The sequence below is a fragment of the Simochromis diagramma genome, unplaced genomic scaffold (assembly GCF_900408965.1).
Source record: "Simochromis diagramma unplaced genomic scaffold, fSimDia1.1 OVJJ01000038.1, whole genome shotgun sequence".
Taxonomy (NCBI): domain Eukaryota; kingdom Metazoa; phylum Chordata; class Actinopteri; order Cichliformes; family Cichlidae; genus Simochromis; species Simochromis diagramma.
In genome coordinates this window covers 1-12,557 of record NW_024387105.1, presented here as the reverse complement: position 1 = coordinate 12,557, position 12,557 = coordinate 1, and the positions used below count along the sequence as shown (strand labels likewise).

Genomic DNA, 12,557 nt, shown 5'->3' with positions numbered 1-12,557 from the left:
AGCTGTGCATGAAGTGTGATTTTTATCCTGGTGGAAGCAAAACAGCAAAAGTCAGAGTGAATTCATGACGATGTTTATGTGAAGCGTAGTTTGGATCAGGTTCAGAGATAAAATTAACAGCTTTAGAATCAGCGCAAAAAGGGCGTACACACAAAGCGCGGACCCGCCGAAACATCAGAATCAGTGAGCTGTCGGCTTTCAGCCCTGACCGTGTCCGTGCCGTCGGGTAAGAAAGGTGAAATCTCACTGATTCTGATCCGCGGGTCCACGCTTTGTGTTTATGTCTTTGTGCAGAAGCCATGTTCCTGCTCTCATTTACTGTTTTAAATGTTTGGTGGTTGTCAAAATTTTGTGACAAAATACATTTATATAAAAAAATCGATTCAGGATTTTAATGAATCGATATCACGTTATCCAAACTAGAATCGATTTTAATCGATGAATCGATTATTAAAACCCACCCCTAGTACTGGCAATCATGTATATTTAATTTAGATAATATTCTGGATATTTAGAATTGAGCTATTTGTATATATTAGAAGTAGTTCTTAGATTTTGTAACATATTTTATTATTTCATTTAGTCTTTTGGATCGGACGTAACCACATGATAATTTTAATCTCATGAACCTTACAGGTGAGTTCATGCATGAACAGAAAACTCTCTATAATATCTTGAACCCCATCAAGATTTGTTTTAATTCTTCAAATCTAAAATATTTATATGAAATACAACATTTCAGAAAAAGATGACATTTTCTGAGACCAAATGTCTTCCTGCAGGAACACACACACACACTCAGCAGCATGGACAGCTCCTCCTCCTTCTGCTGCTGTTCCACCGATCTGTTCATCAGGCAGGCTGTGACATCATCATCTTTCTTTCTCTCTCTCTCACACATACACACACACACACACACACACACACACACACACACACACACACACACACTCAGCAGAGCGGTTTTATTTCCACTTGGCTGATTTCTGGCGTCGCATCAGAGAAGAAGAGGAAGGAGGAGGCAGTAGGAGGAGGAGCTGAGAGCAGCAGAGGGAGCGTCAGGTAGCAGATGAACAAATAACCCAGTTAATCAGCAGCTTCATAACCAGCTGAATCCATAAGAAACAGGCTAACGTAGATGTGTCTAGCCTTTGAGGAGAAGGAGATGGAGTCTGAAGAGAATCTGCTGAGTGCTTACCTGCTGCTGCTGCTGCTCGGATCACACTTCACTCTGGTAACACGACCCTGCTTCTATTTATATTCTGCCGAGTGAGGACTCCCTCATGGTATCATGTATTCCGATCTGTTTTGGTGCTTTCTGGTGAATTTCAGTCACAGGCTGTAAAACCTTTTTTCTGACACACTTCCATGTTGGTGAGAAAATGGTGGTGTCAATCGATCTTGATCTGCATCAGAGACCAAATCTCTGATCATCTTTAAGTCAGAATGTAAATCTGCTTTCTTTGAGATAACTCTGGGTTAATGGTTTTTAGCTACCTTCCCTTTATGCAACCATTTTTCAGTTATTAATAATTAATCCAGGTCACATGGTTTTCAGCCCGATAATTAATTTCAGCGGATAAAGCCGTATCATTGCCTTGCTCAGCAGCACAGGTTGATAAAATGGGAACAAATGAAGCCAGATGGAAGTGTTCTGAATGTATTTAATATGTAATGACATTTCTCACATCAGTTAATAATAAATCTGCTAATAATCCGGATTATCCGATGGATAGCAGCAGATTAGCTTCAGTGTGAGAGTGACATAGACAGAATAGCTTTACAGCTGAAATACAAAGACTGTTAACAGTAAAAATTATAATAAAAGTGGAGCTTCTGCTGGACAGTATAGCTATTGAAGGTTTTTGGTACTTTAGCAATGGATTTGCTTTTTAGACACACTGATCCTTGTGAAGAACACATCATATTTCTGTTGTTTTAATAATGTCCTAATTTTCATCGTACCCTCATTTAGGTGGGTCCCTCAACCCCTGAGGAGGGCTGGCAGGTCTACAGTTCAGCTCAGGACTCAGAGGGTCGATGTGTTTGTACAGTGGTGGCTCCTCAGCAGACTGTCTGTTCCAGAGATGCTCGAACCAAGCAACTACGACAACTGCTAGAAAAGGTATAAAATATCTGAAAAATTCAATTCAATTTTTCAATTCAATTTTATTTATACAGTGCTAAATCACAACAGCAGTGGCCTCAAGATACTTTATATTGTAAGGTAGACCCTACAATAATACATACAGAGAAAAACCCAACAATCATATGACCCCCTATGAGCAAGCACTTTGGCGACAGCGGTCAGCGGAGTAGCACCTGGTCTAGATTTTTACACAGTCGCAGAGACACTAGATTTTGACAGAAATGCAGCCACGTCTTGATTTGGGAGGGCGCTAGGGGCCCTTCTGACCTGCTACAGCATGGACCCATGAGAATAATGAGCAGAAAGGCAAGACAATACCTGCAGCTGACGGAGAAGCAGAAGTTTGAGTCAGAGCTTATCATCGGTGTCATGTGGTTCTGGATCCTTTGGCACTGCTGGCATGACCCTGATGCACTTCTTGGTCACTTACGTTGGCCGGATGCTTCTGAATGGATGAGAAGCTTGGAATAGAATAGAATAGAATTCAACTTTATTGTCATTGCACATGTCACAAGTACAGGCAACGAAATGCAGTCTGCATCCATCCATCCATTCCTTCCATTCCAGATGACGAGGAATAAGGTCACCATGAGGGATTTGGTTTGCTGTTCAAAAGTCATTGTTGTACATAGACTTAAAGTGAAAAAAACAAAAAAACAAAAAAAAACTTCTGTTAGTACTGTTAGCACTGCTGCAGAAGTAGGTGATCTGCTTCCAATACCTTCAAACCAAACAGCTCCCACAGCTGACTGAAAAAGCTAAAAATATTATAATTGGAAAATGCTGAATATAATTCTCAAGGGCCTGTCCTTCCATGATGACTTTCTCTTCTTCCTTCTTGGGTTTCTGCTGCCTGAGGTATTCACTGAGCACCTGGTTGGTTGGGGACATCTTCCTGAGGTACTTGTGGATGTTCATTGTTTGATCCTGGACTGTGGTACTGACACTCACTAGACACCGGCCTCCTTTCTTCCGCTTAGCATACAGTCTCAGGGTGTTGGGTTCTGGTTGAAACCTTACATGCATGGTCAGGGGCTTTCTGGTCTTGATGTCAGTGGCTTCTATCGCCTCCTTTGGCCAGCCTATTATCCCAGCAGGCTATCTGATCACAGGCAGGGTGTAAGTGTTAATATCCCAGATCTTCTTCTTACCATTCACCTGAGTCCTCAGGACTTACCTTACTCTCTGCAGGTACTTGGTAGTTGCAGCTTTCCTAGCGGCCTCGTCATGGTTCCCATTTGCCTGTGGGATTCCAAGGTACTTGTAACTGTCCTTAATCTCTGTAATTTTGCCTTCTGGTAGTGTGAGCCTCTCAGTTCCGACTCCCTTTCATCTCTTTGTTACCAGCTGACTACACTTTTCCAATCCAAATGACATTACAATGCCTTTTCTGGATATCCTGGTGGTGTGGATCAGTGAATCGATGTCTCCTTCCCTCTTGGCCTACAGCTTCATGTCATCCATGTAGAGGATGCAGCTGATGATTGTTCCATTCCATAGTTGGTATCTGTAGCGAGTCTCAATGATCTCATTGAGGAGTTTCAGGCCTATGCAGAACAGCAGTGGTGGCTTTCAGTGCAGTGACCCCCAAGCTTGGCATATGGCTCCAGCAGATCCCAGGAACAACACCCAACATCTCTGTTCAGAAGAGCAGAGTCCTAGGGACAGCTAAGATACTGCGCAGGACCCTCAAGCTCCCAGGCCTCTGTCAGAGGACTCGAGCTTGAAGGATAAAGACCAGTTGCAGGGGCGAGCGGGGAATATGTTTTAAATATGTGTGTGTGTATATGACCAATTCAAGGCACTTCTGTTGTGACTTCAACAATGAAGTTATTCTAATGGGAGACTTAAAAAACTGGGATAATGTTAGGGAAAATATTCTAAAACACTTCTTCAGTAAAGACTCAGAGAAGAGAAACACACAGAGTTCTTGCTAGCAAGGGCAGTCTCAGAGACTCGCGCTGAGCTTTGCCCTGGTCTTTATTTATACTTCAGTGGTGTGTGTGTGTGTGTGTCCTGCTGATCAAAGGGTCAAACATCCTTGGTCAGGAAGAGGGTAGCCTCCCCCTCACCCTAGATGGTTCATCCTAGATAACACGGTGAGGAAGTCCTGCAGTTCATCTAAACAAAGAGCACTTAGACTAGAACAGACGCAACTACGTTAATCCTACCATAAAACAATAAGAGAAAGTATGACCTCTCTCGTGCTCCCAGGATGTGGGTGTGCATTCTAGTGTGGAATACACACCAAGCCTTTGCAGCCTGTTAGAGATCACACACAATTAATTATATGCCTCTAAGTATACATGGTTGAATATTTCCTAATACAAATAACTACATGCAGTATTCTACCATATGCAAACTTATATCACTAAAAGATTATACTGACTACTAAATACAATTTTCCATTGACAGATAACAAAAGTGATAGAAAGAAACTGAAATTACAGATACTTTTGGTCTAACACAAATGATCAGTGATCCCACTAGAGTAACAAATCCCTCTATAACTCATAAGACCAGGTGTTTTCTAACAAACCGGATAGAATGACAAAAACATAACTTTTTGACTGGCTTGTCTGACCATAATGTCATATTCAAATTTAAAAAAAGGAAATGACAGGTACCTTAGTGTTTATCAATGATACTGTCCTGTCCAGGTGCAGAATATGAGTCAATCCATTGAAGCGCTAGATCAGCGGTCTCAGAGAGATCTACAGTTTGTGGAGAAGATGGAAGTTCAGCTGAAAGGTCTGGAAAACAAATTCAAACAGGTGGAAGATGGACATGAGAGCAACATTGCCAGACAGTACAAGGTACTTTGCCCACATCATGAAACTGAACAATCCATCAACAACTTTGTGGTCTCTCTCTCTCTCTCTCTCTCTCTCTCTCTCACTCAATAAAGAGCAATGAAGCATTTCAAAAAGAAGAGATCACTTGAAGGAACTGAACATAATTTACTGAGATAGAGAACTGCATTGCAGTGGTTTGTATCATATCTATCTAATAGACTCCAATTTGTGCATGTAAATGGAGAGTCCTCTTCACACACTAAGGTCAATTATGGTATTCCACAGGGTTCGGTGCTAGGACCGATTCTATTTACATTATACATGCTTCCCTTAGGCAGTATCATTAGAAGACATAGCATACATCTTCACTGCTATGCAGATGACACCCAGCTCTATCTGTCCATGAAGCCAGATAACACACACCAATGAGTTAAACTGCAGGAATGTCTTAAAGACATAAAGACCTGGATGACCACTACTTTCTACTTCTTAATTCAGCTCAAACTGAGGTTATTGTACTCGGCCCTGAAAATCTTAGAAATATGGTATCTAAGCAGATTCTTACTCTGGATGGCATTACCTTGGCCTCCAGTAACGCTGTGAGGAACCTTGGAGTCATTTTTGACCAGGACATGTCCTTCAATGCACATATTAAACAAACACTGGAAATACTGCTAAATGTTCAGTTTCTATGCCATATGTTAAAACAAGATCTAGAGTGTGATTAAAGTGGTGGGTTCTTTTACATTTTGAGAGAAGCCAATTGAGTCTAATAACAGATTAAATGCCATGTTAAGGCTCATTTACATGGATGTTAAAATCACCCACAATAATTATTTTATCTGAGCTGAGAACTAAATCAGATAAAAATTCTGAGAAATCAGACAGAAACTCTGTGTAAGGCCCAGGTGGACGATAGATGATAACAAGTAAGACTGGTTTCTGAGTTTCACAGCTGGGGTGTAGTGATGGGATTTCCGGCTCTTTTTGGAGAACCGGCTCTTTCGGCTTGGGGCACTAAAAACAGCTGGCTCTTTCGGCTCCCAACCGGCTCTTCCGGTTGTTTTGTTGCTTTAATTAATTAATTATCAACAACAACATAAAATTATGCACAAAAGAAATTACTAATGTAAAAAAAAAAACGTGGATTTATTTATATGATTACATATAAATATATATGGTGGCCCCTAGAGACAAAGCACGCACAAACTCCAAAACACATTTCTAGCATTAACTGAACTTCCAAAACAGAGCTACCTAGATCACTTAAATTACACAATTGAAAGCATATGTGTATTGTTTGTGTATTTATACACAAGCACTCATATATATTCAAATAATTAAATGGTAAATGGCCTGCATTTGTATAGCGCTTTTCTAGTCCATAGGACCCCAAAGCGCTTTACACTACATTCAGTCATTCACCCATTCACACACTGGCGAAAGCAAGCTACATTGTAGCCACAGCTGCCCTGGGGCGCACTGACAGAGGCGAGGCTGCCGGACACAGGCGCCACCGGGCCCTCTTCGGAAGACAGACATCCTCTCTACTTTTAACCCTCATATTCTCCTCAAATATTACTAACATGTTTTACCGTTGGCGTCAACCCCATGGGATATTTGCCTCCAGAAAATGGTTACATACAATTGTTGACCAAGTGTTTGTGTCAGCCACTTTGTTTATTTATTGAATACACAAATAGCCCCTTGATAATGAAACTCTAGTGCCACCACCAGTAGGCAAACATGGGGTTAGTATCTTGCCCAAGGATATTTGGCATGCAGCCAGGGTGCAGCCTGGGATCAAACCACCGACCTTCTGATTAGTGGCTGACCTGCTCTGCCACCTGAGCTACAGCCACCTTAAAAAGAAATGTTCATTTACCTGTTACTACCACACACCAAATCCGGTCGTTGGTACTTCCTGGCTTGTGTAGCCACTAGGTAACAAAAGCTCAACACTGCGCCTAGCATTCTGGAGCACTTCTGTTGTGTTTTGTACGTGTTTTGGAGTTTGTACGTGTTTCTGAGTTTTTACGTGTTTTGGATTTTTTACGTGCTTCAGAGTTTTAAGGTGTTTTGGAGTTTGTACATGCTTCAGAGTTTGTACATGTTTTGTCTCTAGGGGGCCACCGTATATATACTTTTATTTATTCACTCCACATAAAATGTAATAAATAAATCATATAATACAAAAAACAACTATTTACATTTCAACTTTTAACTACTTAAATTTTCAGCTTTTTCCTTTTAAACAAATTTAAAGTGAAACAACACAAAACACTGCAAACCACAACACAATTAAAATGTGAAAACAAAAAGAAGATGCACATTCTCTGTCATATGGACCTGCATGAATAAACTTTCTGAATCCTTTATCATCCGCAACTGAAAATAGTTGTGGATGATTACTATACCTTTCTAATGTGACATTGTTGTCCCTGGCTCTCTCTCTCTCTCTCTCCCTCCCGCTCTGTTCCTGTGCTACTGAGTGTAACTACCGCCCCTCCCCCCTCTTTCCAGCACAAGGCTCACGTGTGGAGTGAAGTGGAAAAAAAGTGTGAGACAGAGGGTGAGAAAAAAAAAAACAACTCACATCGTTCACTTCAAAGACCCGGCTCTAAGAGCCGTTTCGTTCGCGACCGAGACATCACTACTGGGGTGGACAAGGCTAAGCATCAGGCTTTCAAATGAATTAAACGTCTGTCTGGGTCTTTGGTTGATTAATAGGCTGGTGTGAAAAATTGCTGCCACACCTCCCCCTCGGCCTGTGCTTCGAGGTTTCTGGTAGTTAGAATGACTCGGGGGTGTTGATTCATTTAAACTAACATAATCATCCTGCTGCAACCAGGTTTCTGTAAGGCAGAGTAAATCGATTTGTTGATCAATTATTAAGTCATGTAGTAATAGAGACTTGGAGGAGAGAGACCTAATATTTAATAATCCACATTTCACTGTTTTACTCTTTGGTTCAGATGTGGATACTGTATTGTTCTTTCTTTGTGATTTTTTATGTTTAAGTTGTTTGTTGCTGGTTTTTAGTTTGTTTTCTGTCTGTTTGGGAGCTGACACAGTCTCTATGGAGATGGTTTTTGGGGGGGTAGCAGGAGGAGAGAAGCTGCAGAGAGGCGTGTAAGACTGCAACTCTGCTTCCTGGTCCCAACTCTGGATAGTCATATTTTGGGGGGTTTAATAAATTTGTCCATATTTCTAGAAATGAGAGCTGCTTCATCCAAAGTGGGATGGATGCCGTCTCTCCTAACAAGACCAGGTTTCCTCCAGAAGGTTTGCCAATTATCTATGAAGCCCACATCGTTTCTGGGACACCACTCAGACAGCCAGCAATTTAAGGAGAACATGTCTCTCCTGGTCTGATTGGGGAGGGGACCAGAGAAAACTACAGAGTCCCACACTGTTTTGGCAAAGTTACACACCGATTCAATATTGATTTTAGGGACCTCCGATTGGCGTGACCAGGTGTCATTACTGCCAACGTGAATTATGATTTTACTGAATTTATGTTTACCCTTAGCCAGCAGTTTTAAATTTCCCTCAATGTCGCCTGCTCTGGCCCCTGGAAGACAATTGACTATAGTTGCCGGTGTCTCTAGCTTCACATGTCTGAGAACAGAATCACCAATTACCAGAGTTTGACCCCGAGTGACACACCGCCGAGTGACACACCTCCACCACACACACATGCACACAAACCAAAGCGATGTCATGGCACCAACCTGCGGCTCTTTAGTCGTTATAGTGCAGCTCCGCGTGGTTTGGGAAAATAAATTAGAAGGATTTAGCTGAAGTGTATTTTATTTATGTTAGTTCTTTTTTAACTTGTAGTTCTAAATTGGAAGATTATCATGATATTGAAATATAAAAATAAAATTATATTCTATTATTTTTTTCATCACTCAAAATAAGTGTCACACTCGCAGAAGGCGGTGTACCCGCCGAAACGCCGTGCATTTATTGAGACTTTCAACCCCAGGTAGGCCAATTATGGATCTTCGGATCTACATTATGTCAGCAGCTATTCTCCACCGTGAACTATGTTAAAAACAAACACCGCTCACGCCTCACAGATGACAGCTTACAGTCCTGCGTAAAGATGAAAGTGACTTTGTACAGCCCCAATTTGCAGACGCTGTGCGCAGAGGTTCAGGAGCAGAAGTCCCATTGTAAACATATCATGGCAGACCCGACGATGTTTCCATGAACATGCTTTTCAGCATATCTTTATTGACCACTTTTCACACACGGTTGCAGTACGCATACAGCTGACTGGCTTTCAGCTCACAGCCCGACACATACCAACACAACAGCACAGATAGCACAGACGTTAAGGTGGCGAGGCGTGACTGCGGGTGCTGCTCAGGTGTGTCCGCCTCCCCTGCAGCGGCGCTGCAGACCACGCCAGGTCTTTTCAGGTAAAATAAATATTTAGGCAGAATTTTGCAAATTTCTATCTTTCTTTTTTTAGCAGCATAGTGCTTTTTTCCAATTATTTTTTAAAAACCAGGTCAAGGCTCCAAAAGCCCAAAGGAGATATAAGGGTGGCGGCTCACAACAGTTTTTGTTTGCTACGTGGATCATTTTAGTTCAGCTGGGTGTCTTTCCTTTAAGTGTTCAAAATGTGTTAATTACATAAATAAAATGTAATTTTCTCTGTAGCCCTTCACGGATTTTGATAAGCAACACACCTTAGTTGTTCACAAAAAGCATAAAGGTAAAAAACAATATATACACTGTTATCTTCATTTTAGATGTCAAAAAGTATTTGTGGCTCCCTCTGTTGTCTTTTGCGTGGAAACCGGGTCCAAATGGCTCTTTGGATGTTAAAGGTTGCTGACCTCTGGTCTAGGGTCACCGAAATCAACAGGATTCATTCTGAGGGGCATGGATGTGCATCCAAAATTATTTAAAAAAAACCCCAAATGGATGAAAGATCTATAAGTCTAAAATTTAAAGTGTGACTTGGTGGCGGTGCTAGAGAAAAAGTCATGTCAGGGGTTTTGGTGATGACATGATGACTTGAATGGGTTCATCAGCTTCTGGCCATGAATGTTGTCAGTAATTTTGAAAATATTTCATGCAAACCTTTCAAGATATATTTATTCTAAATGAAAAGTTTGGACTGATGGTGGCACTAGAGTTTCATTATCAAGGGGCTATTTGTGTATTCAATAAATAAACAAAGTGGCTGACACAAACACTTGGTCAACAATTGTATGTAACCATTTTCTGGAGGCAAATATCCCATGGGGTTGACCCCAACGGTAAAACATGTTAGTAATATTTGAGGAGAATATGAGGGTTAAAAGTAGAGAGGATGTCTGTCTTCCAAAGAGGGCCCGGTGGTGCCAGTGTCCGGCAGCCTCGCCTCTGTCAGTGCGCCCCAGGGCAGCTGTGGCTACAATGTAGCTGCCATCACCAGTATGTGAATGTGTGTGTGAATGGGTGAATGACTGAATGTGTAAAGTGCTTTGGGGTCCTTAGGGACTAGTAAAGCGCTATACAAATACAGGCCATTTACCATTTACCAAAGACAAACTGGGAGCTGGTTCCACAGAAAAGGGGCCAGAAAGCTGAAGGCTCTGCCTCCCATTCTGCTCTTAATTCTGCCCTAGTAACCACAAGTAAACCGGCAGTCAGAGAGCAAAGTGCTGTATTAGGATAATTTGATGCAATTAGGTCTTTACAATATGTTGAACATATGTGAGATTTAAAAGGACATTTGAAAACATCTGATCTAAAGTGGGTTTTTTTCTGAATGTCTGCTGTTTGTCAGTCCATCAAAGCAAAGATGGAGGAGTTAAGGCCTCTCATCCCAGTTCTGGAGTCCTACAAAGCAGATGCACTGTTGGTCCGCCAGTTTAAAGAAGAGGCAGCGAATGTGACGGAGCTGCTGGGATCATTGCAGGAACAGCTCGGAGGTCTGGACTACCAGGAGCTCCACAGCCGGGTGATAAGCCTGGAGGACCGACTGAAGGCTTGCATGCAGAGGCTAGGTGGGTAGAGGAAAATAAAATCTGAAGCTCATACTATCTTTTCTGAATCAAGAAAATATCTGAACTTGCCTTTGTGGACTAAAGTTTTCAGAGGGCTGGGTGTGACCACACAAAGCTGTGTACATTAAACTCATAATATCTCCTGCAGTTTCTGCAAATTTTCATGTTATTTTGTCCACATGTGCCTACAGATTTCTCTGTTTGTTTTTTAGCTTGTGGGAAGCTCACAGGAATCTCTGAGCCAATCACCATAAAGACATCTGGATCTAGATTTGGATCATGGATGACTGACCCACTTGCTCCAGCTGGAGACAACAGAGTAAGTCTTAATATGTAACAGTAAATCAAATTTATGAGCATATCATACTGGCTCTCTTCAGTGTTGGGAAGGTTACTTTTAAAATGTATTCCACTACAGATTACAGATTAGATCCCCCAAAATGTATTTTGTAACGTAACTCAATAAGAGTAACGTAACGGAATACTTTGGATTACTTAATATATTATGATGTTTTTTACAACTACATGAATGTACTATTGCTGTGTGATTTATTACTATTACTGAAGGTTACTCGCCATACCAATACCAACTAGATGTTTAAATCTTAATATAAAATGAGTAACAGTAGGGTGGACATTAGGTAAGGATGCAATTTTTGCAGCGATCTCGTATAGAAAACTATTCCGTGCGTATATAAAACAGGTCCGCGGCTCCGAACCATAGTAAAGGGACCTCTGGCTAATACGTCGGGTTCGTGTCGGGTTCGTAGCTGAAAACTAGCTTTACTTTGTTGTCTAGGTCAACTTTGCTAGCGAGAGACAGAGAGAGGCGTTGAAAGGCTGCTCCAACGGAACTTATTTTTTCACGAACACAGTGTACAGTCGAGTCTTAATAGCTTACTTACAACTGGGCTACACTGCCCATGAGACTACATTCTTTACAGCTATGCCTGTAACACTCTGCCTATTGCCTTCTTATTAAGTCATTCTTTTGAATAATAATTTTTAAAAATATTTCTTCATGTCATTATGCAGCCACAAGTAGAGGTGACATGGGCCACGAGACTGAGACACAGGCATTAGACCCTCTTAATGCGTGTTTTGTTTGGGTTTCCACCGGCGTGGAATCACCAAAAATAGAGAGGTGACAGCCTAACATATGAAATAGGAAAAGACCGCCGTGTAATCCATTTATTTCAGCAAAGTAACTGTATTCTGAATACCACATTTTTAAACGGTAACTGTAACGGAATACAGTTACTCATATTTTGTATTTTAAATAGGTAACGGTGGTACATGTATTCTGTTACTTTCCAACACTGGCTCTTTTTTAGCTTAGAGAGTTTTTCGTGTCACTATACGAACACGAATTAGAAATAACTTGATAAGGATATCTCGGCTGCAGTGGTCATTTTACGATGTTTTGCTATGCATACATTGCATGTCTGTGGAACATAAAGGATTCAAGTTAACAATACAAATAATTATGATTGTTTTTATTTTTAATATTTGTTCTTTTTCTTACAGGTATGGTACATGGATGGGTACCATAACAATCGCTTTGTTAGGGAGTACCAGTCCATGTCTGACTTCATGATGACA

The 12,557-nt window shown here is 41.2% G+C and overlaps 1 protein-coding gene across 2 annotated transcripts; it reads left to right on the top strand.

Moving 5' to 3' along the window:
• Positions 1 to 477: 477 nt before the first annotated feature.
• On the top strand, positions 478 to 5,131 carry LOC120743155 (noelin-like). Of its 2 annotated transcripts, XM_040046731.1 has the most exons (4): positions 478 to 1,234; positions 1,976 to 2,125; positions 3,341 to 3,406; positions 3,497 to 4,057. In XM_040046731.1, the coding sequence occupies exons 1-4, from the start codon at positions 1,139 to 1,141 to the stop codon at positions 3,521 to 3,523; spliced, it is 339 nt and encodes a 112-aa protein (XP_039902665.1). In that variant the 5' UTR covers positions 478 to 1,138; the 3' UTR covers positions 3,524 to 4,057. The 2 variants fall into 2 exon arrangements, with proteins under 2 accessions (XP_039902665.1, XP_039902664.1); XM_040046730.1 differs by lacking the exons at positions 3,341 to 3,406; positions 3,497 to 4,057 and adding an exon at positions 4,810 to 5,131 and having other exon boundaries at positions 847 to 1,234.
• The last annotated feature ends 7,426 nt before the right edge of the window (positions 5,132 to 12,557 follow it).